The 25,740-nt window shown below is 38.9% G+C and overlaps 1 protein-coding gene across 1 annotated transcript in view; it reads left to right on the plus strand.

The window, feature by feature from the left end:
- Window positions 1–25,740, plus strand: part of ARB2A (ARB2 cotranscriptional regulator A) — a 262,424-nt gene that overhangs the window by 45,021 nt on the left and 191,663 nt on the right. Inside the window, exons 5-6 of the mRNA XM_080362398.1 lie at window positions 11,155–11,220; window positions 18,636–18,827. Coding sequence (XP_080218524.1) covers window positions 11,155–11,220; window positions 18,636–18,827 — 258 coding nt within the window. The remainder of the gene's footprint in view (window positions 1–11,154; window positions 11,221–18,635; window positions 18,828–25,740) is intronic.

The following is a 25,740-nucleotide window of genomic DNA, read 5'->3' on the forward strand; positions in this document are numbered from 1 at the left end:
GGCCTTGAGCAGAACAAATGAGGAACGCTCATTGGCCTCTGTGCCCATCATGCATATTATTGACAGACAATAGCAGTGTCCGTGAAGTCAAACCATCAGTACATGATCACATGTTGTATAGAGCAATAAATATGGTTTTGTGTTTGTTGGAGGGCAGGTCATCCTCAGTGCGGATTGTCTGCTCCGCTCTCATGGTGTAGAGATAATTGGAGCAGATTTTCTTGTCATAGAAAAAGTTGCTTTTGGGCAGAATCCTGATTCATGATCCCACCTTTTCATTTTATTCTCCTGACTGTTACTTGTTTTCTCTTTATCTGATATTTACTGAATTAAGATGGTTTCATGTGTCTTTACCAAACACAGAACTCTGCACAGAACCCTCCAGGCTAATGATTGTGGTATAATTACAAACTGCACACAATCGTGCTGCTTACTGTTGATGTACACTTTTTAAAATCTGTATCTAGGTAATAAGATGCTTACTTAATGTTTCTGTGAAATAATAAAAAAATACACTTTCCTTTTCAGGCAATATTTTGAAATAATTGTTCAGTAGGAATTGCCGTTACTTCCTTCTTGATCTATTTGTTGTTGATAACCATTGTATGGAAGGTTAGATGGTGGGAACCACCTGTCTGATCAATTGTGGCTATTCTATTTCATACCCCTCGCCTACAGAAGCGCAAAGGATCCCGTCATGCAAACTTCTGTTGGGAAACCAGCAAACACCAACATGAACGTGAACCAATCCTGGACACGTGGTTTATAAATGGACATCAGAACAGGTTCTTACACAATATTTCCCAACACAGCCCGTTTCATCGCCTCTCAGACTTTCTCGAAATAGCTGCTTAATTAGTTGGACATGCTAAGCATTATGCTACTTTAATGAAAAATTTCCATTAGAGCTTAACAATTGCCTCGTTTGACAGAAAATAACCAAACCAAACGAACTTTTCTTCTCATAATATTTGTATTCAGCAGGTCGAAGACACAAGCTAATATTTGAATTTTGCATAAAGTAATGGATTGTGATCCTTCTTAATCACTTTCTTGTTAAGCACTTTTATATGTAACTGGACTGTGTCTTGGTGGTTGGACTAAGATGTGTTTCCTTCCTAGACAAAGTAAACAAGTAAAATTCATTAAAAGATGGTAAACTGGTGTACAGATCTTTGCCATTCGCTGTTTTTCCTCTTGTCCCTGTACTTGTGCCCATGTAGCTTAATGAGAAGAACCACACTGATGATTGACTACGTTAGTTTTTGAGTCATAATTTCACAGGAAATGCTTTTGGGACATCACCAATGTAACTAACAATATTCTTACACGCTGTCCCCTTATTGTAAGTGAAGTAGTGTGGGCTGTGAAGTTTATTTTATAAACCCTGGTTACCAAGAGTGTTTCTTCCACCTAGGATTGTTTTCAAAATAGAGTAGAAAAAGCGCATCAATTAAGCATTCCAAATTTGATTTAATAAAGACACTTTATGTAATGGTTTATTTAATTGTTAAATTAGATGGTTTACTGTATTTTATACAAGAGCAAAAGCGTTGGGATTTTATGTGTACCAGGTGTCGTAACCACAGACCAGAAAAGCAGAAAGAAACCCATTTCTCTTAGAAGTTTACTGCTGGCTTTTGTCTTTCACCCAAAAAAGCAACTGAGGGCCCCAGGTTTGCCACCTAAATATGCGGTGAGTTAATGACCCTGGTGCGATCCATTTGATTTACTTGACCTAGGGAAAAGAGGTAGCAGGTATTATTTAATGGCGAAACTATAAACATATCTGTGGTTTGCGTTCCTCAGGGTATCGACTACTATTTATACCAAGAAAAGTTAAAAAGAAATTCTGCTAACGGTCAGCACCACAGCCCTTTTTAGCTAAATGTATGTAAATCCAATTTATTTTGACCCACTACTGTTCTGGAGCACAGTGGCAAAATGGTTAAGACATCTTGCTGTGGAAAGAAGGTGTTAATTTGAGTTCTGCTCTGGATTTACATAAAATTAAGCCTTCAGTCCATCTGTGAATATTTATCTGGTCATTTCTGCTGAGGAATCAAAGGTGGCAAAATGAGATGCTTGACACATCAGTGACTTTTTTGTCTGTGACTACAAAAGCTGGTGTGCTTTAACTATGTTAATCTGATACGTCAGTTGGGTTTGGCATGGGTTTTTAACCTTTCAAAACTGCGTAGCACCACCTCTCCACCTAAAATACATTTTTTTCAATAATATTTTGTATAATCAAAACCGCTGCTGCTCTTTCTTCCAGATCCCTTTTCATAACTTATTTCTAACGCGACATTTAGATACAACAATCCTAAATTTTAGTTATTGAGTTGGAATATTGAAGTGTGTTTGTAAACCTGGTTTATATTTGTTCCTCTGTTATTCTTTTAGGCTTTTTAAAGTTTCCTCCTCTGTTTTGCAGCCTTTTCATCCTTTTGTTTCCAATCTCAGCTTGGGGACAGAGGTCACGCTTTCTGCTGATGTGTAATTGCTTATAGCGCAAGGTGCTTGATTGACGTCCCTAATACATATATATGTTTATGTGTGCATGTTTTATGAGAATTAAGCATTTCCCTAAGATGGGCTGTGTAATTAAGCCATTTCTGAAGCCAAATAATTGCCAAGCAATTTACAAAATCAGAGATGCTTTCCTTAAAAAGGAAAAGATAAGAAAAACAAAAAATAAACCAACAGGTGTCAGCAAAGACCGTGTAACAAAACATTGGGTCAAATCACATCAACAGTATATGCTGCATTCGTGACAAATCCCCGTTGTTTTTTACTTAATTCTCTCAAAAGATCTTGAGATCCTATTTGTGATCAGTCAACTCGGAATCCAGAATATCACACCCAGTGTTAAGATTGAATTGAATTGCTTTCAGTAGGAAAAGCAAGAAATCCCTTAGAGGTAATGTCAATTCCATCTTAATGAATTGTTCTCCCACACTATAATCCAAGCGAGGTCTTTTGTGGATTTTTAAAATGCCATTGATTTTTTTTCTCTTTTATTTTTAAAGTGAACAGAGCCTTTAGAAAGTCCATTCAGCTTTGGGGATTTTTTTTGTTCTGGCATGGGGATGGTGGATTTTTTTGTTGTTTGTCCCTGTTCTTAGGTAAGTCTGTCCAAGAGCATGATGTCAAAAAGTTCCTTTGCATCTCTCATTGTTGCTTATTGGCAGGTTTGTCACTCGGGGGTCAAAATAAAGCTCATTCAAGCAAAGCTATGGTAGCAAGGCTGGGGTCAGCCCCACCACTGGAGATTTGCCGTGGGGCAGGCACTTGGAATTCATTTTGCATTTGTTTCCCTGAATTTTGTTGCTCTTCCACTTGCAAAGAGGAAACAGTCGCATGCAGACTACTATATGTTACAAGGATTGTGTTTCCCTCTCATGCTTATTTTCTGGTTTTGCTTTAACCTGCTTCTTACCAGTGAGGAGAAAAGTCTTGTAAAACTAGACAATGCGTTACTTGTGATCGCATTGCTTCTGGTGGTTCATACTTGTTTATATTTAAGACTAGTGATTAAAACCTTCAACTTGTGTATACTGCCTTGACTTAAAAAATAGTATCCTTTCTATACCCATGAAAGATCTATTTTTTGAGAAAATTAGATTTATGAGGTTGTAGCTGGTTATGTCAGGTCGGAATTGATAATTGACAGAGGTCTGGAGAGATGGTGGTGAATCTCTTGCTGTACTCTACAAAGTCAAATCAAACATATTGCTTTAAGGAATAAAAGAACAGAGGCAAATGAGGTTGATTTTGTTCCGTATGTGGATTTCTCAGTAGTGTTAACTGTTATTTAACGTGCAGTTCTGTCACAGGGTGGGAATTGCCAAGTGAACCTGAGGTTGAACTGCTTCTGCGTTCTCTACAGGAAAACTAAAAACCTTGCGTTTTTCTTTGCTTCAGCTCAAAGAATAGCAAATTATTATTGTAGAAGGTGGAGATGGTCAGAATTCAGTGGCTTCTGAGGAAGAAAAAATAAATCAGATTAAAAAAACCACAACAGAACTAAGTTTTTGAGAGACAAGAGTTCAAAGCAGATGCCCAACTTCAGCACTAGAATATTATCTGCTAGTGTAGTATCTCTGTAAATCACTATTAATTATTACAGTTATTTTAATTTTATAAGCAATCCGTACTTGTAAAGCTTTGTGATCATGTACAGAACGACACTTTCCTCTGACAACTGTAATTTCGTCAAACTGTTTCAAAGATTTTGGTTTTTTTTCAAGAAATGAATGAAAATAAGCTCCAAACTCAGATTGGGATTATCCTTTGGAATTCCAAAGTCTTTTTTGCTAATATTTTTATTATACTTTTTCCCAATTTTTTTTTTTTCTGTAATATGTGTTTCTGTAGGAGATTAAACTGAGATTAAAGTGTGGTTAACTGATAAGCTTAGAAGTGGAATAATAACTACTAATGACACTAATAATGTGCCAGCTCTTTTTATGATACGACTTACGAAACACCAGGAAGTCAACTGAGAAGGAAAGTGCCATCACACCTGTGTTTAATTAGCTGCAATCCCCTTAATTTTAAATGTAACATCTATATTATCCTAAAAAGCCTGGCCACTAATAAAACTGTACAAACAAAATTATTGCCATTAGATTTTCTTACTCTCCATGCGCTTTCATGAGCTTTGAGAACGGTCTTTAAAAATTAATGAAAACAGGTGATCTGATGAGGTGTTTGGCGAGTGTCGTTCCACAGGTTGACATTTTGGAGGCAGAAGTTGAGGGTGTCATTGCCAACCCATCTCACTCTTGGTGGGAATCGGTCTGTGTTGGCTTTGGGAGGGCGGTTCTGTCTTCATCCACACCTGGAATCTTGTGTCCAGCTGTGGCCCCTCAGTTCAGCAGGACAGGGAACTGCTGCAGAGAGTCCAGCGCAGCCACCAAGATGCTGCAGGGAGTGGAGCATCTCCCGTGTGAGGAAAGGCTGAGGGAGCTGGGGCTCTGGAGCTGGACAAGAGGACACTGAGGGGGGACTCATTCCTGGGGATCAATATGGAAAGGGGCAGTGTCAGGAGGATGGAGCCAGGCTCTGCTGGTGACAACCAGGGACAGGACAAGGGGCAATGGGTGCAAACTGGAACACAGGAGGTTCCACTTAAATGTGAGAAGAAACTTCTTCATGGTGAGGGTGTCAGAGCCTGGCCCAGGCTGCCCAGGGGGGCTATGGAGTCTCCTTCTGTGCAGACATTCCAACCCGCCTGGACACCTTCCTGTGTAACCTCATCTGGGTGTTCCTGCTCCATGGGGGGATTGCACTGGATGGGATTTCCAGGGCCCTTCCAGTCCCTGACATTCTGGGATTCATTCACATTGAGTCCCTGCAGTAGTGGAAGGCAGTAATGAGTAGTAGCAGTGGTGGTGGGGTTCTGTTTGTGTTTTGAACAGCTGTGAATGAGGAACATGATGTAGGAAACCTCAGATCCATCCAGCTGGATCTGGTCCACCCCAGAATAATATATTTAAGCAGTAATTTGCTCGGTTTCATTTTTTTTTTTCCCAGAAATCTGCTAGAAGTTTGTAGGAGCAGGCAGTGGTGTGGACAACTTGGCTTCTCTGAGGTCTTGTAATCTGTCCTCCGTCATACGAGTGATTATAACACCAATGACTTGCACGCAGTTTATCCTTTGTCATGTCACACGTGCTTTATTCTTCATTGTGTGTTAACCACACCAAACATTTGACGGAGTTATTGGAGTTTTGGTCATGAGTGATGCACGTGTGGGAGAAGAGAGGGACATGTGGCATTGGATTGTCTTTGGAACCGACTTAAAATGGGGAACATTATGTTAAACTGATTCATTTTGGAGTTGCCTTCTTGCTTTGTGGGCATGCTTTTGGTTGTTGTCTTCTCTAGACCATCGCTGTTCAAAGACCTCTGGTAGTGCTTTGAAGAGTCTCTTTGGTTTTGTCTCAACTTATAAATATGTTCAGCCTTCTGTACCTTCACGATCTTCGTAACTTTAAACATGTTGGCCTCGCTGTCTCTTAGTCTTTAATTTCCCTTTTAACACTGTTGTATGCAGGTGTTGATATTTTGATCACATGGATTCAGGATGATATATAGCAAATATTTTACAAACTGTGCTGCTAACAGAATATTTCAATGCTTTTTGGTAACTGAAACAGTCCTGAAGAAAGCCCTGTGTATGAACAATATGGTCTTTAAAAAGCTCAAGTCATGTATGTGAAGCCAGGACCATAGAATGTGTACTAGAGCTTTGTGTACCAGAACCATTAATATGTTTCCACCCGGAGTTTCAGTTTTGCTCTGTAGACTGTGTTCAGAATTACAGGCTTGGCCACTGTTGTGCGGAATATTTAGCAATGCAAGGCTAAAATCTCAGCTCTGTGATAAGATAATGTGTTTCTCTTTTCTTTCCTCCTTTGTCTCCGTCCTTTTTGCCGTCCATCCAAGTCATCCCGTTTAATTTCCCCATAATCAAGATAGGTTATTTTCTGGATCCCTACAAAGGATCAGTGTTCATGACACAGGTCTATCCCCCGGTTACCCATAAGGTTATTGAACTTTGCAAATGTCATATTTGAGGCCTCTAGCACTTTGTAAAGGTGCTTCTGGAGGTATTCACCTTGTTATATCCAACTTAGGCCAGAAAACTGGCTGTTCAAGCTCCTCTGAAGGGCAGTTGTGAGCTACATGTGTTGGTTCCTACATGTATTACTGCTCTCAACCTTGTCTGCAGTAAAAGGAAAACTCTAGGAAAACACTATGGAACGGTAGCAGATATTAGGTATTTTATATCCTATTTCTATTTATTATATATATATATTTACTAGTAGCGTATTGGTATTTTGTTATTTTATTAAACTGTGTTTATCTCAGTGCAAGTTTCTCGATCCCTTTCCGTTCTCTCCCCTATTTGGGGGGAGTTGGGTTGGGGAGTAGGGTGCAAGCGAGGGGCTATTATGGTTTTATTGCTAGTTTGGGTTAAACCACGACATAGGCCGAGCATAACCCACTGTTTTTACTGCTCAGGACATGTCCCTGCTCTCATTCTGGCCATTTTCCTAGTCCAACAAAAGTAAGAGAAGCTGCGATTTCATTTAGGGCAGAAGGTCCTCGGGCTTACGGAAAGGTGGACACTCACTCCTAAACTCACTGAGGTCGAACTGAAGTGTAAACCATTTAGTTTCCTTCCAAGAGGACTGGTTTGTGCTGGGAAGAAAGTTTCTTCTCTCCCATAGTTTGAATACAACCGTTCTGTGCTAGGCTAAGTGCCTTTTTGTGGTTGGAAAGGATTTCCCCCTTCCTGTCAGAATAGGTGATGAGAAGCATGAAATTTCTGGAGGTTTGGGTTTTTTCCTCATTCCTCAGAACAGGCAATTACACCTTGACAGCACTTAGTTCAGATACTTGCCCTGCTTGGATGTGTTTTCCTGATAGACTGTAGATGAAACTGAATAGATAGCAGAGATACTGCAAAACGGGATCGAAGTTTGCAGTGTCTCACACAAGAAGTACGAAACTACCATTTTTTCCCCCATTCATCCGTTTCACACACTTTGAGCAAGCCTTACTGTGGGTTCTTTTTCCTTTCCTATCTCAGGGGTGGTGCTGCCTCCTCACCAGCAACCTAATTACCTTGTATTACAGGGCAGCACACTGCTCGTGGTCTCGGCACAACTTATGGTTTGCAAAAGCCTTAAAAAACACACAGATACCCCATGTTAGTGTGAATACCATGAGCAGGGCTCTCTGGCAAGTGTTGCAGGTTGCTTGTGCTGGGCAATTTGTTGCTTGATAGTTCTGGATGAGTTATTAACACTGGACTGGATTGAACAGCCTCTCTCACCAAATACCTGTGGTCATGAGCAACTCTATGGCCGATGATCATTCCAGGAGAGTTCACGGAGTGTGACCATGCTCACCTTCTCATGCAAGAAGTCACAAGATGCTTTTCAACACCCTTTGAGAGTTTTGAGGTCTATACGATAAAATACCAGGATGCACAAGCTATCAGTGCTGCTTACAGAAGTTGTGCCTAATTAAACTGTGTAGATCTGTAAGAGTCCAACTGGTGCTATAGAAAAATATAGCAGTGCCCTTGTCTTTTAATGCCTGTAGAAATAAAAAGGTTTTGGGAGACAAGAGTTCAAAGCAGATGACCAACTTCAACACTGGAATATTAACTGCTACTGTAGCATCTCCACAAATCACTCTTAATTACTACAGTTATTTTAATTTTATAAGCAATCCATACTTGTAAAGCTATGTGATTGTGTACATAACGACACTTTCCTCTGACAACTGTTTCAAAATTTGGGGTTTTTTTTTCAAGAAATGAATGAAAATAAGCTGCAAACTCAGATTGGGATTATTATCCTTTGGAATTCCAAAGTCTTTTTGCTAATATTATTTATTGTACTTTTTCCCCATTTTTTTTTTTTCTGTAATATGTGTTTCTGTAGGAGATTAAACTGAGATTAAAATGTGGTTAACTGATAAGCTTAAAAGAGGAATAATGACTACTAATGACTTTAATGATGTGTGCCAGGTCTTTTTATGATGTGACTTACAAAACACCAGGAAGTCAACCGAGAAGGAAAGTGCCATCACACCTATGTTTAATTAGCTGCAATCCCCTTAATTTTAAATGTAACATCTATATTATCCTAAAAAGCTAAAAAAAAAAAAGGAAAAATGTTATTTTTTCAAAATTCCAAATCAGCCATAAAATCACCAGAAGTAATTAAAAACATAAGGTTGGGAAAGTAATGTTGGATTTGTAGCGTTTTCGGTACTCGAAGCCACATCTCCCAGGTAGGACAGGATTTCGCTGGGTTTTCCAGGCCAATCCATGCTAAGTGCAGGAAAACTGACCCTTAGGATGGTGTGTTCAAACCTGGGACGTTTTGGACATTGATGCTACTTCAAGTAATTTTGTGTAGTACTTTACATCCTGTAAAGCTAACAGCATGCCAGGCATTAGTAGGGTATATGAACTTGTCAGTCTTCTGCTGCCTAAACCATATATATATATATATACACATATATCTCTCCTGGGGCAATTTACAGTAGTTTTTCATCAAGTTTGTCGGGGTTGTGGGGACTGTCCATGTGTTGAACTGCCCAAGGACCATAATCTCATACTCTGTATCTGATCCTCCAACCTACTGTATCATTCCTCGTGTTTATTCTTATTAAAAGCGTTCATTAGTGCGAGTCTTTGCTATGGCAGGTTGCTCTACTGGTTTAACAGTCCCATTTCTAGGGCTGTTATCGCTGTTTATTAAATTAGAGCAGGGCATAAAGAGCCAGTTAGGATCAGAGCCCCGCTGAGCCAGGCTGTGGCAAAAATGAGCGAAGGTTTAGTTCTGGCCTGAGGACATCACAGTCTAAATAGACGAGAGAGAATAGAAGAAATAGCTACAAACACATAGCTGCAAAAAAAAGGGCTGAGTGGTGTCACAAATATTTCTTCTTCGAGGCAATTTTTTCTCTTCCAAGTGTTCTTTTGGTGGTTTTGATGGTTAGTAGATGCCTTGATTTAGGACGAAAAACTAAATCCCTGTGTTTGAGGCCACGTTATCACCGTGTTCATTTTAATGTCCGTACAACATCATCATCTGAGACCGCAGGAACTTAACTGCTTTACTTGTTGGCATTACACTGGAGCTGATTTCGGCGAACCATAAAAAGTGTGGCCCTGGAGGTAAAATTACACTATATGCATGTTCCTAACACACTGCTGTGGGGATAAACATGTCTTAAATCAACCCGTCGCTCGCAGCTAAATTCCTCCTCTAAATGCAGTTTCCCTGTAGATAGTAACGTTCAGTAAGGCTGATTTTCTTTAAAACCATAAAGGTTTTTAAATGTAATTCTATCAATGAACATATTTAAGCAGGGTGGCGAAGAATTCGCGTAATCCTAATACAGATTTTCGTTTTTAGTGGAAAGGAGGGGCACGCAGCGACATTTTTAATCAGCTTTCCTCATCACCTCTGGTTTGCTCAAACGCCTTCCAAGCGTTGGCGTGTTGTCTTTGCTCACATTTTGGGCTTTGTTGGAACTTTATCTGGTAATTGCACATTCGGAAGATTAGAACTGAAGTTTATGGTGCCCCGGCTCCTATTTTCGGGTTCGCGGCGCATTGTTGCTCAAACTTTAAAGGGAAGGTGAGCGCCATTTGAGGCTCTTAATGAGGACTATTTTCCCCTCTTTAATTTGCCTTTTTCTTTATGTTTTTCTTCTAACTCTCGTAGCCAGTGAGATACAGACAGCAGCTTCGAAACCGCTTTTACAGCCCCATATGGACAAAGCGCTTTCGTTTGTTCCTCGGCTTAATTAATAATAGTGAGAGAATTCTTACATCTGCATCTCCGTTTTTCTTATGATATAGAAGGGGGTAAAAAAAATGTCCCTAGATATTAGACAAACCTTTGAAGTGTGAACAACTTTGTCACGTTTGAGACGGAAAGTCTTTCCTTGCGACCAGGTTGGTGTTTTATTCTTTTGATTTGGTTGCTCTTTGAAATAATTCCTTTTGTTTCAGGCCTAAAATTTCAATTTTATTTCTACATGAAGACAAGAGACTTAAACTCCCCCATAGTGGGGAACCAGGCAGGGTTTTCCTTCTGTTTAGAAACCCTTGACCCATCCTTCCCCTGTTCGGTGAATAGAAATGGCAAAGCAACTTGTGCTGAGGGTGAGTAAAAGATCTGCTCTCCATGTAGCTCATGGAGCGAACCTGCGGGGGACAGGGAGTCCTGCTTCTGCAAAGAAAATGCTTTTAAAGTGTTTCTTTGCGAAACAGAGCCTTTCTTGTACCCACGAGTATATATTAATTGGTTATAATCCTTAGTTTTGAGGCACGTGATTATTCACACAGCAGCACACGATGGATTCGCAGGTACGGTTAAAATGTCTTTGTACTGGCAAAAAAAGCCTTTTCTGAGGGACTGGGGGGACCATTTTGTGTAAAGCTCCAAGTTCTATAATTAGTTGTATAGTAGAGGATTCAAGTAAGTGGCAAAACGTATACAAGTGCTTAGAAGTTTAACCAACCAGCCTGTCAGTTCTTTGCCTGCATATGTCATTTCTGTAAGTGGTTTAACACCTCTTTGCATTCCTTTCTGTCTTTTTTCATTCCAGATCATTACGAAGTATGTTTATGAACTGCTCCAAAAGGAATGCCACTTGAAGAAGGTGACTCTCCCAGTAAGTATAATGTATTTTTTCTCCAAAGACGTTGTTTGTTTGGATGTGTAAAAAGCGTCACCTGCAATCCATCATTGGCATAAAGGTGTGCGTGGTGCAGTCTCAGGACACCTTTGCATGCAAGATGTGGTTCCACCCTGCGTCTCAAGTGTTTGATTTCTCCATCCAAGCCTTCCTTGCTTTACCACATCACCAGAATCCTCAATGTTGGCTTTGAAAGAGGAGCCACGAGCTTCTTGAGACGTATCTGTGAGCGGTTTGAGACCTCTATGGATGGATGTAGAGAGCAAACGTGCCTGTTTACAAGCAGAGGAATAAACTCCACTTCAGTTTCAGTAAACTACTCAACGTCTTGTTTTAAAACACACTTTTTCAGTAACTTGCAACGTGTGTGTAAAATAAGGTACTGCTGTTCAGTGGAAATATTTCATCAGCCCTTGGAAGTGATGAAGCGTTCCCCAAAGAACACGTGTGGGAGTGTTTGTAAATATATGTGATAACATTATGGTGTTCAGGTATTTTTAAGTTCTACAGTGTTGGGCAGACTAGTGTGACGTCAGAGTGTATGTTTTCCATACATTGTCATAAAGGATAAAAGAATCATAAAGGATTCCCATGGCCTTTGAGAAGATTCTGCGTCACTGTTCTTCTCAGCCAATCCTTCATATTCAGTCAAGGAAAACCCATTTGGGCTGAGGAAGTAAAAGGACCTTTGCTTTAGCAGTTCTGTAACAGTTCCCGTTTAAGTGTTGTTTAGGAAATGTTTTGATAACCTGCCCAAGATACTCAAGGTTTCCCTCGAAACGAACTTGGAGTAATTATTCCATCACCTCTGCCACACAGGTGGGGGGATTTAGATCTGAGATTTAGATGTCTGGCTTAGGGGAAGAAGGGCCCTGTCTTGTCCCCACTGTTGAATTAATCTGTGTTGACTCTTATTTATAAATGATATACCAGGTACTGACGTAGTTTGTCCGTAGTACTTGTAAGCTGTTCTCAAATGTGTTGCTTCCAGCTTCTGCAAAGTGTCATAATTTAATTGCATTTCGAAGCGAAGAAAAATCTCACAAAACACACGCAAAAACACACCAAAAAACTCACAAAATACACTGTTTAGTTGTGAGCGGCGTGGAAAATTTGGCACGAGGTATGAGCACCGTTATTTAGTATTTGACTATTACGCGTAGGTTGCCCTCACCACAGTCAGAAACAGGTTGTGAAGAGACCCTACAAAAATGAGAAAAATGAAACGCTGTGTTTAGAAGCTGAAAAAGTGAAGCTGTCTACAGGGTATGTTTAAATCACCACTGACAGACTTCCAAGTAACAAGGCAAAATAGTTCAAAACAGTGAAGGAGACTAATAGAAGCAATAAGACAGCGTGTAGCAAGAGTGAGTCCTGCGCAAGTGAGGGAAATAGGAAAGAGTATAAATGCTGGCAAGTTACATATAAAATCACGATGAGATCACCCAAAACATGGGAAAGTGTAGAGTCCTGCATCTGGGCAGGAACAGCCCCAGGTTCCAGTATAAATTGGGAAATTACATATTAGAGAGCAGTGTAGAGAAAGGGACCTGGGGGTCCTGGGGACAGCAGGGTGACCATGAGCCAGCACTAGGCCCTTGTGGCCAGGAAGCCAATGGTAGCTGGGGTGGGTTAGAAGGAGGTGGTCAGTAGGTCAGAGAGGTTCTCCTGCCCCTCTGCTCTGCCCTGGGGAGACCACACCTGGAATCTTGTGTCCAGTTGTGGCCCCTCAGTTCCAGCAGGACAGGGAACTGCTGCAGAGAGTCCAGCGCAGCCACCAAGATGCTGGAGGGAGTGGAGCATCTCCCGTGTGAGGAAAGGCTGAGGGAGCTGGGGCTCTGGAGCTGGACAAGAGGACACTGAGGGGTGACCTCATTAATGCTTATAAATATATAAAGGGGCAGTGTCAGGAGGATGGAGCCAGGCTCTTCTGGGTGACAACCAATGATAGGACAAGGGGTAATGGGATCAAGCTGAAACACAGGAGGTTCCACTTAAATTTGAGAAGAGACTTCTCAGTAAGGGTGTCAGAGCCTGGCCCAGGCTGCCCAGGGGGTTGTGGAGTCTCCTTCTGTGCAGACATTCCAACCCGCCTGGACACCTTCCTGTGCGACCTCATCTGGGTGTTCCTGCTCCGTGGGGGGATTGCACTGGGTGAGCTTTCCAGGGCCCTTCCAATCCCAAACATACTGTGATACTGTGAAACTGCATTTGAGCACCTTGTTGCAGTTGTAAAGGCCAATAGTGAAATAAAGCTGATAATGCTGGTAGATGAGCTCTACGCGAAGGGAAGGCTCAGCTCAAATAAGAACAACTAATGTGATTATTTCCAGTATTATTTGTCCAGTTTCCACACTTGATTATTATTAATTTCTTTTACACGGGATATAATTCTGAGGAACTGTCTGAAATTGGGCATATCAGTACATGATATCTGAGGACAAATTGGTATATCATACAATAATCAATATCCAGGACGAAGTGTTTTTTAAGCCCGGGGTTCAGTAACAAGTCAAAGATGATGCTGCAGAACAACCAACTAGTATGTAACTCACTGCTAAAATCAGCTATTTTCATCAGAGAAATGGAAAAAGATTAAATGTGATAGTCTTTCAAAGGCCTCCAGAAGTGATTCATAGTGATTCCTGTTTATCAGGAATATATATTTATATAGTATGCTGGGGTGAAAGTCAGTAGAGGTTTCACTTGAAAAAAACATCCTAGAATTCATTGAAGGAGTAAGAGATTACCTGAAAAAGAAAGATCTTGTCAGTAAAAGACTGTGGATTTCCAACAAGTTGTCACCAAGCTCACCAGGTGCTTTTAAAAAGCACCGGAGGAGTCCCCTTATGAGTTAATAATTGTTTAAAAGAGGAAAAAACGTGTTCATATTTTGCAGATGAAATAATTTGTTGCCAGTGCAGTGTTATTAAGGCCTGCACAGACATAGTCGTAAATAAAAGAAAAAAGGGAATTAATAGAAGCTAACAAATCTCGCTGTTGTTTTTTTTTTTAAATATTTAGAGTGCTTAAATCTGAAGATGGTTGTGTGGAGTTGTGGAGTTATCCCATGATGCTGAATGATTGGATGATCACAGAATCACAGAATGGAGCTGGTTGGAAAAGCCCTCAGAGATCATCCAGTCCAACCCTTGGTCCAACTCCAGCCCATTGACCAGATAATGGCACTAAGTGCCATGTCCAGTCTCCATTTAAAAACCTCCAGGGCCGGTGAGTCCAGCACCTCCCTGGGCAGCCATTCCAATGCCTGACCACTCTCTGCACAGAATTGCTTTCTAATCTCCAGCCTCAATTTCCCCTGGCAGAGTTGAAGCCCATGGCCCCTTGTCCTATTGCTGATGCCTGGGAGAAGAGCCCAATCCCCACCTGGCAAGAACTGCCCTTCAGGTAGTTCTAGAGAGTGCTGAGCTCAGCTCTAAGCCTCCTCTTCTCCAGACTAAACAAGCCCAGCTCCCTCAGCCTCTCCCCGTAGGGCTTCTATGAATGACATGAGGTTCAATTCTGGTAAATGTGAAATTATGGGGAAAATAACTCACTCTGTAAACACAACGGTGGCCTCTAAATGAGCTATTAGAACTCAAGAAAGAGCTTGGAGTGATTGAGGATAGTTTTCTGAGAACATCAGTTAGTGCTCAATGGCAGTGACAAACCCTCGAAGCAAATAGGGTGTTGGGAATTACGAGGTGTTGAGAACAAAACAGAGAAACGTGGTCGTTCCACTCATTACATGCCCCCTATCTTGAACACTGCGTGGAGTCTGGACCCCATATCAAAAAACAAATACAGAGGAGGGTTACAAGGGTGATCACGGGCATGAGATGCTTTTCAGACAAAGAAGGATTAGGCAAAGATTCCTCAGCTTGGAAAACAGATGACTGAGGAAGGAATATTGCAAATCTATAAAATCGTGAAAGTGTAGAGAAGTTGAATAGTTTTTTGCTTTTTCTCATAATAGAGAAGATAAGGGACATCGAGTTTAAATTATCAGGCAGGAGATCTCTGCTGAAAGAGCGGTGGTACCATTTCATATACATCCCAGTTATACTGTGGAGCTCATTGCCAGAGAATACTATCAAGGGGAAAGGTATAAATGCGTTCCAAAAAACACATTTTGACAATACTAAGGTGCAGTAGGCACATTGAACTATTGTACATGCTTCTCCAGTTATGAACTTTGTCTTGGGAGGCTCTGGAGTTACTGGTTTCCAGACCCAGGGAATAATTGCTCCATTAATACAAGAACCTGGTTTTTCTGGACTTCATCGCAGGTCATCAGAAAGTTGCTGTATTACCTTTTCCTGACAGCTAATAATGAAGCAGACAGCGTAATGATGTTTGAATATATGAAGTAAGTTTCAGGACTGTGTTAAGTGGAGTACTTTTTATTTTTCAGTGTGATTTTAGTCGTGTATGGGAATGCTATGCTTCAAAGGTTTAGGACGACAACATCCCACATTCTCTCATCTTTTTTAAATTTCAGCCTAGTGCAAAGTCCAACTTTCTGTCTTCGTTTTGCTTTCTCAGGTGGCAGTTTGAGTTTTGGACACAATTGTTTCTAAATTTGTTTTCAGATACGAAAATAAGAACAGTTTTGAAATCAGGAGAGCTCACCAATTATTTTATTATGTCAGCATCTCTGACAAAACAGAAATCTGAACATTTCTTCCTACACAGTGAGGCTGAGACTTATTGTTACTGTAAAGTACTGTGATTCTCTTAGTGTTCAACATATACTATTGGACTTGAAAATATCAATGAAGACACCCATATTCAGAGAGAAGCCATTCAATTATCTCTTTTTAACTTCTCATTTTTTGCTCCATTGAAGGTTATATTATGAATATAAAGAAGACTGCAGCTTTTTTTATCCAGAAGATTCCTTGTGTTTCTCTATTTTTAATAGCACGATCAGGGATTGATATTTGCAGTTCTTTAGCTGTTGACAACAAATGGAGGGTTCTTCTGAATTAAATGCATCTTTAAGCTTCTGGGAAGACTTGAGATAGAAGTTTAAATAATTCCTGGTGTGTTTTATTGACAGTGGCACTGAAAGGTCTTGCTTTGCAGAATCTTCTAACTTATCAACGCTTTGCTCTTTCACTTCAGTAGGTAAAACTTCATTCAGTATTTGTCTGGATCTACTAGACAGCCAAGAACTATTTTAGTTTGAGAAACCTGTTTCACTTTTGTGTATGTTCTAGGCTCATAATTTTTATTTTAACGGGAATAAGAAACATATTCATGAGTTGTTTTTCCTTTTAAAAATTTAATATTCAGTCTTAAGAACTTCCAATGCACAAAATAAAAGATCCTTGGAGCCTATTCGTGTTGTGTGCATATTGGGCTGGTAGCGGCTAAAAACTGAAAATTGAGTCAATTTTGATGTGGTAGCCTGAATTTAGATGAATTGTGAAGTATAATATGATCTTGCCCTATATACTGACGTCAGCTGTGCAAAATACTAACGAGAATGCTTCTTAATTAATCTATCTACTGGTACTACTGTATTAGGTGATGGATCATGTGAGACAGAACGCGTATGGAAAAGCTGTTCACTGTTAGAACATCGTAATATTTGTATAACTCAGAAAATTCACCACAACTGCGAGTATTCATAAACATTAAGGTATAGTTGTGCTTTGAAAAAATAAATCTGAGAAAAGGAAAATTAAACAGTACATTTAAACCAAATTATCAGTGGAATTTAGAGCGGTTTGACACTCCTAACTACAGATTATCTGAAGGTTGTTACTGCGTGTGAGTAACGGTGTTGAATGGAGTTGTTAGATGAAACTAACTGAAGTTCGGCATTTTACCGGATTTATTTTGTTCATGTTTAAATAAAGGATCAGAAATAAGTGTTAATGAGTCGGGCCAGAAGAGAAGGTGCCTAATAAATATCAATTATTTTATGTGGACTCAGTGTGCCTGGCACTAAATAATATTCTGCGTTGATTTGTCGATAATACAAGGTTGTGCACAGAGTGGCCTTTATGTGCATTCTTCAGTGGAAGCTTGATCTAATGAATTACTACTGTTTGAGGATAAATTAGCATGAAGAAAAGTTTCCCAATGTGGTTAATAGAAGGAAGAGAATAGAGCATTATTTTTTATGATCTTGGTGGAAATTTTTAACTTTTTTAACATAAAGTATTTGCAGAAGTGTGAAATAGTTATATCCTCTAGTACCTATGGTTACTAAGCGCTAGTATTTCCAAAACGCTAAACAAAAATTTAGTTTATGAATACTGAAACATACATACTAAGTTGTAACTTTGTCTGAAATATGAATTTACAATTTTTTTCAAGTTGCAGTGTTGTAAGAATTCAGTTTATGTGCAGAAGCCAATTACATCTTGTCAAATACTGAGATTTAGTGTTTCTGACCTTTTACCTAAAACATGTTAAATTTTAAGGTACCAAAACTTTAAGGTCTCAAAACTTTAAGGTATCGTAATTTTAAGGTATCATAATTTTAAGGTATCTGCTACTTCAGAAGCATCAATGTGATTTGACTGTAGTGCCAATACGGTACCTGTTGTACGTAAATATTCTAAACTCTTTTAAATGTAATGTTTTTTTAATAATATTTTCTATTTTCGCCTGTCCTGTTGATCCTTTTCTGTGTATTCACATGGTACAAAGGGAAGACTGTGTAGTCAGGACGGTGTTTACACCAGCGTAGTCTTCCACCTTGAGCTGGTCTTGCTAAGCCAAGCATAGGCCTGTTTTATAAAACTTAATTTTTATTGAACCAAGAGTGCTCCTTTACAGACTAAGAACAAAACTTGGCATTATATTATGTTTTACTGAATATTAAAACTGGTTGTTGGTTTGTACCTGCAGCAAAACAGCAGAGCATTGACCCAGATGCAGGACTCTTAATTAACCCATTATTTACACCCAAACTGGATTTCTACATCTTATTAGGTTTATCCTATTAAATTTATAATTCACTAAATTAGAATACTGGTTCCTACATGGTTCATTGGGTGTTTGTGTTGCGGTGGCTGAGATGGAACCCTCCAGGATTTGTTTCATATTACATAAGGCTTCAGGCATATTATTTTATTTGTTTCTTGGTTTTTTTTTTTTTTGTAATTTTTTGGCAGTAAATTTCTGTAAACTGAATTTTCAGAGCTGCAGCTTCCTTTTACCTCTTCTTTTTGATGTAAATCTCCATTGGATTACTCTTCTAAACTGCGTCACATTTTAACGTTGTGAAGCTACATTGCGTAGTTATTAGGTTTTTGCTTTATTTTGTACCGGGCACACTTCAGTCCTTATAACATACATACATGTAGTTGTAAACTACAGATGTTCTTTTAAACACGTTATGGATGCATCCAAGTGTGTGTCTGTAATTGCAGGTTGACGCGACTGAGAGTGAACCAAAGAGCTTTATCTTTATGAGTGAAGACGCGCTGACGAACCCTGACAAGCTGTTGGTACTAATTCATGGTAATGGAGTTGTAAGAGCAGGTCAGTGGGCCAGGAGACTGATAATTAACGAGGATCTGGACAGTGGCACGCAGATACCGTATATAAAGAGAGCTATTGAGGTAAGTGAAAGCGCACGTATGTACAGTTGAGTGTGTATATGTGTACCTGTGTACGAAGAGTTTTAATGTGTTAAACAGTCTTCAGTAATTCCCTAAATGATAATTTTATTTTTTATGGGGATACTTGCTTGGTTTGGATTTTTTTTTATAACTTTTTTCTACTAAAAATCAAGTTTCTTACAGTAAAAAAATAATATATATTTTATTTCACATTGTGGCAGCGCTGCCATGTAGTTTAATATGGCAGCTAACATGACAAGAGCCCTTAGCAGGCGATGAGATGCAATAAAAGGCACTACAAAAATTTGTTATGATTTGAAGTGTTTTCTTTTACATTTCATTAAATTTGTACGTATTCTCACTCAACGTCTGTTGTAATCTCATGATAACACGAGCTTTCATGATAACAGCAGGCTTTATTGCTAGGCTTGTACTGAATTTATTAGAGGCACAGTCTTTTTCAGTTTTGCACTGAATACTGATTCATTCTGATTCACCTATCAATATTTGACAGTAAAAAACATTTCCATTTTATGGACACAATTTTGTTACATTTACATCCATGTGAAAGACAATTTACAATTTGTGTAATGTTTTTAACACTGGAACTTTGCAGGTGTATTTAACCTCTTGCATCCTGCTACCTAAATGAAACTTCCTTTAGTAAACATTAGAAAAGCCTGTTTAAGACTCACTATTTCTATTATTTTACCAAGTTAAGCTGATGTTCTACTCTAAATATCAGTGTTGTCGCTGTGATTTGTAACACATTTTGCTAAATGAAGTTGAATGTTTTCCAGTTGACTTTAAAAGTATTCCATATAGAAAATTATTCTCCTCGAACGTGTTTTGTTTTGTTTTAATGAAGCAAAGAAAGAAAACTCATTGAAACATTAGGCTATTAAGTCATTTTTTATTTGTATAATCCACTAACCAAGCACCAGACTTCACTTCTTGTGAAAGATAAACTTAGTCTTGGGAAAGTGATGCTTGTTGCCTCCTATAACATAAAGATTTTATTCATTCTAAATCAGAATCACGGGCAGAACAGAAAATGCTGTATGATTATTGAGTGTAAAACAGGCGTATGGTACGTCCAGTGTAGGATGTTAATTTCTACATTTCTAGTGCTTACGTGCCTGAATTTTCATTATTTCCTAGAAATTCTGCTCCTTTTGATAACGTGAGAGGCTGAGCAGTTAAAATTGGGAAACTGTCCCTAAATCAACATATAATCCTTAAGAAAATATTTATAGTAGAAGAGAGTTACCATTTGGGTTTTTTTGCTGGTTTGTTATTTATTTTACACAATGACTGTGCCATAGTGACAGAGATGAGTCCTCCGTTCCCCCAAATGGTTATTATCCTTAAAAACCGATTATATGTTCCTGGTTTTTGGATGCTTCTTTAAAGGAACGCAGGAAAAAAGCCGAAGAGTTTGAGAAAATGTCTTTAAAATATCTGATAATTTGATGGTATTGGGGCGTCGGACTCTGTCTTTTGACTTACTTCTGTCTTAAAGTGGTTATAGCACTATTTAGTTGGGTAATTCCAGCTACTGCAAAACCCCCCTCTCCCTTTTTGTGCACTTCAAAATACTGATAAATGAACTATATGTTTAGAACACGTATTATTTGCAGTGGTTTTTTTCATGCCAAATGAAAATGAGATCATATTCAATTTACTGTATTCCATTTTTTTGTATCCTGTAATCACCGTAGTGGGAATTGGATGTGTATCTACTCAGATAAGGCAATATTTTATGGAAGTGGAACCCCACTGAAGGTATTTGGAATCATTATGGTACAACTGAAAAGAGAATGCCCAGAGTTACGTGCTGGTATCACGTCTACTTCATGTACAGATCATATAAATTACTCTTCCAAGTGCAGAAAATTATGGTAGAGTGAGTGTAAGAACTCCAATTTTAGTTATAATAATAAAAATTGCATCCTTTTTCTGGGTTTTCTGGCGTTCAGTCCTCTAACTGATTTAGGCACTTCTGTCCCTTATGAAATGAAAGTAACTGGTCTAGGTGATAAATGACCTGAATGAAAATTGTGATAACTCCTCATCCAGCGCTGCCAGTTTGAAGTAAGGGATTATTTCCCTTGATCTTCAGTGTTTCTTCCTAGAAGAGGACTCATCCTTGAATGAAACCTATGAATGAGGCCTATCAAAGCACAAGATTACAGTGCTGATTACAGGAGAACACGCATTTTTTATGTGTTTTTTTTCCAATAAATGTGCGAATTTGAAGTGGATGATGGTATCTAGGATTTGAAAGACTGTATGGGATGAGGGAGCGATGTAAAGGCTTAAAACAGATCGTGCCTGTGGTGGCTTGGAGCTGACACATCGGAAAGAAAAGAGCCAAGGAGAAACATCCTGGTGGGAATTCGAGTAGCTATAAATGTATTTCGTATATCATCTCGGCGTTTCCTGCATGTAATGCTTCTCCTTCCACCTTTTACATCAAAATCTGTTGTGTAGAGTCCGTCTTTTTTTGTACTAGGTGCATGGGAGCAGTTTAGAAGGTTTTATATTGTCGAGGGTTTAGATTGCGGAGTGACAATAAAACCCTGGCAGATGTATTGATAACCTCCTCTCCCCCATTCCCACTCGGAACAGGCGATCGGACGGGAAAGAAGGACAGAGAGAAGAGAGCTGGAAAAGTTAAAAATGTTTTACTAATTGATAAAATAGAGAAAATAATACAAAATATACAAAACCAATCATGAAAGTCTCAGCAACTGCAGAGCCGGCACCTGAAGTCCTGGACTGGACTCTGCAGCCAACCGGAGCTGGATTCAGTCTGTCTCTAGGCCTCTAGTTCGCAGGGACGACTGGCAAAGTCCTCTCCTAATGTTGGCCATGGGGAAAAGGGATGAGATCCTCATGAGCTCCCACATTTATATGAAGTATTCATGTGAATGGGATGTTATACACAGTTGGTCGGTTTCTTAGTCACCTGTTTATCGTTTCCCCTCTTGTGAGATGTGAATCTATCCTTATCAATAACTTCATATTCCATTGCTCTATTTACCAAAACATGTATCTGGCTTTCAGGAAAATGCAGCTCATATGAAGGCTTTAGCTGACAGACACATTCACTGAAAGAGAAACTTGTTTGTTAACAAAACCAGGACATATATGAAGAGGTAAGATTAGTGTGATAGTTCAGAAATTTAAACTCAATAGTGTAAAAGAGATTTTGAAATATGAAAGAAGAAGAGAACTAACGAGCAACTAGATAGAGAACAGATTGTAGGAGAAAGGAGGCAGGAAAGTGTGTACAATGTGAGAGACAGATATGTGTAAATACGGTAGAAATACTTTAGAAAAACATATAAAGAAGGCAAAAGTGATAATATAAAGCAGTTAGACTGTAACAAAAGCTTAATTGAAATAAAACAAATACATAGTATGAAGATATTTAAAACAAAAAAAAAACACATCAATTTCATATAAATATGGTACAAAATAAATACTGCATAGGTTTGTTGTTTTGTTAAAATAGAGCTTTTCTGGTGAAACTTTCTGTGGTGGGAAATACTGATTTTTGAGAGAAGCAATCATCTCAGGTGTGAGAGATGAAGTTCACGTCCCTTCTCTGGGACTAAGAGGCTGTTGTGCTTACGATGATACCACACTGGAGCTATTCAGCTTTGTACAAATAAATATAAATCATATAAATAAGTAAATAACATTAGAAAATGGGTTGTAATCTATCTCTTCTGCATTTCGCACAGGTGTCCTGCTCACTGGCCGTAGAGTCAGGCCCTTCTCAGATCAGTTGTTATTGAGTCATGCATGAAGTCGCAGAACCATAGGATCGTGTAGATTGGAAAAGACCATTAAGACCATCGAGTCCACCCGTTAACCCAGCTCTGCCAAGTTCTCCTCTAACCCACGTCCCTGAGAACCTCAAATACGCATCGTTTAAACCCCTCCAGGGATTATATAGATATATCATATAGATATAGATATAGATATATCATATAGAATCATAGAATAGTTTGGGTGGGACCTTCAGAGGTCACCAGGTCCAAACCCCGATGACCGAGATCAATTGTTATTTAGTCACATAAACAATGACCAAAGCAGCGCCAGGAGGAGATAGTGAGAGACAGAGGTAAATGCTTTAATTCATTTGTGATGGCGTTTACTTGGGGTGTCAAGAATTAAAGATCTACATTTCTAGTTTCGACTGTGGAAATATTTCTTTAAAGGCTGCTAAAACATGACTTTCAGCTTTGGTTTTCTCTTGAGTTTATCCTACTGCACTTTCTTAACAGTTTTTGCTCCTGAGAAAATTCTTGATATGAATGCTAGATTTATTCACTCATATTAATGCCATTCATTTGTTTAAAACTATCAGGCTGGTGATATTTACTGAGAATTGCTGAGGGTGGTTTCTTTCTTCAGGTTGCAATAAGATGTCATTAGTTTTGTAACTCGGTTGAACGGAACAAAAAAATCACCCAGTGTAACAGTAGTAAATTTACCCACCATCATTTTTATGTGATTTAGTAACCTTGTTAGTTAGCAACTGGTATTATAACACATTTCATTCTTTCCATTTTGTAAAAGACATCCCGTTTCAAAAGTGGATACTTACACATTGTTGTCAAGAAATTACGCTTTGTTGAAACTACACTTATACTTTTAAGTCTTGCTTTTAATCATAGAATATCTTGTTGGACGGCATCCTCTTAGTTCTGCTGGTCATATTTTAGGAACCTAAGATGTAAAATTTTGTCTTATAGTTTATATATGCTTAGCATAATTTCAATAGGATGGGGAAGTGACACTTTCTGGAAAAGAAGCAGAGCTGACATTTCACTGCAGTTACAGTTCTTCTGCAGAATACTAATATTTGTGTACTTTTTATGTCTCCTAAGCATACCATTCCAGAAAGAAGTTTAAATACTTCATCTATTTATTAATTGTCAGTTACAGGGCGAGAGTAATCATATTTGGACACTAATATTTCACTGGAAGTAGAATGTCACTAAAATTGACAATGATGTGCTATATTGTTTTCTTTCAGATATTAATTTTCTGATTCTGATGTATGTATTTGCTTTTATTCTTCCTGTTAGAACACAGAAATAGCATTGCCTGTAAAGTACTACTTAGTAGGGAAAACTTGTATTTACAACTCCTACTTTAGTGGGGATAACACTAAGAAAGGTACATAGCTGGTTGGATGGTCTTTTGGACATCTTTCTAAAAGCATAAACTCCTATCAGAATGTTTGACTAAATAATTTGTCATGTGTACTTGACGTAAAATACAGTATACTTTTGAAAGAAAACTTACAAAGCAATATATTTAATTCCTTCTGAAAAATTCTATGAGGAATTGATAAAAGTGCTGGTTTCAAAGACGGATCACCAAGTAGGCAGGAGGAAAAGTTGCGTATTTAGTTGGAAGCAATAGCGATCGGTCACAAAATACACAATAATAGGTGAAACGCTGTATAGGAGTTAAAAATTACGGAGTCAGGAATTCAATAAGAGGTTTAAAGCTGAGGGTAATGTTGAAGTGACAGGGTCTGGGAGCCCACACAGCCCCATGCCAGCCGAGGAAAACAAGATGACAGCTCCAGCGTGCAGAGGGGCTGCTAACGACAGCTTATTCCTTCATGATTTCAGCTCTTGACAGAAGACAGGTCTGCTTGCTGCATCATGGCAGATGTATCATCACCTTCTGGCCCTGTCATGACTGAACGGGAAAAAGAAAGCAACAAAAAAACCCCGCTTGCAGCTCTGAAAATCCAATTACCCTTTGGAATTCGGCGCATCCTTTCCGAGATGTGTGTTTCTGTTCTTGTATTGTGCGTGTTATGTTCTCGATGCGTTAGTTTGATAATGTAGAGATAGGTATAGGTTGCTTTGTCTTCTTTTATTCCGCTGGTGTGTTGTAGAACCCTGTAGTGTGTTAGTTTACTCTGTCCTTGACCTAAGAATATAACTGTTCAATATATAAGGGTAACCATGACTTTAAAATGTATTTTTTCCAAGAAAATAACTTGAGCATTCTTCTCATTGGCTAAGTGTGGGGTTAAGAACATGCGCTGAGTATCCAAAATAATCATTTTAGAAATAAAGTTTAATATAAGTGGCCCTTTTATCATATGCATATTAGGATTCTTCCTTTATTTTACCCCCCTCTCTCTTCAACTTGTTGGATACCTGACAGTGACTCTGGAGACTTAGAAAAGAGTAAGAAGGGGTGTGGATTTTTGAAAGTGTGTCAAAAGCCTTGGGGTTTGGGTATGATCGGAATTTCAATAGGAGGTTGCGATGAGTTTAAATGCATAGAAGGCGAACATAAAAATCTTGTTTAATTTCTGTCATGTTGCTCTTTTTTTAGTCACTCTGATGTCTTTTTCAAATCTGCTTTTCTCTCAAGCTTTGTGATACTATATCCAAGATCTGGGGTTTGGTGGGGTTTTTTTTTTTTTGGTTTTTGGTTTTTTTTTTCTTCTTCTTCCCTCTTTGTATTTCGTTTTAACTGCTGATCCCTTTTCTGTGGTGCTTCTGCCTTTAATATCAGCTGAAGCGGTCTGAATTGCTGAATCAAAGCCGTTTTGGGAGAGAGACAGTGTTTAAGATTGTGCAGGGTGAGATTCTCTGGGTAGAAGGTAACACTTCCTGCAGTTATAATCAATGCGCTCCACACTTTCAAAGGCAGGAGGAGCCACGACTTGCTCAGGGGTTAAACTTTTCAAATCACTTCCCTTGGGAAAAACGCCATCAATAAAATGGAATAATTAGTTGAAGATTCTTGAGCAGCCTAGGTTTGAAAATATTAGAGATGGGTCAGGTTCGCGCTCCTGTTGTATTTTCCCCTTAAACTTTTGTTTAAATGCATACAGTATTAGAAAATCAGTCTGCTTCAAAAA

This window comes from Nesoenas mayeri (assembly GCF_963082525.1).
Source record: "Nesoenas mayeri genome assembly, chromosome: Z".
NCBI classification, from domain to species: domain Eukaryota; kingdom Metazoa; phylum Chordata; class Aves; order Columbiformes; family Columbidae; genus Nesoenas; species Nesoenas mayeri.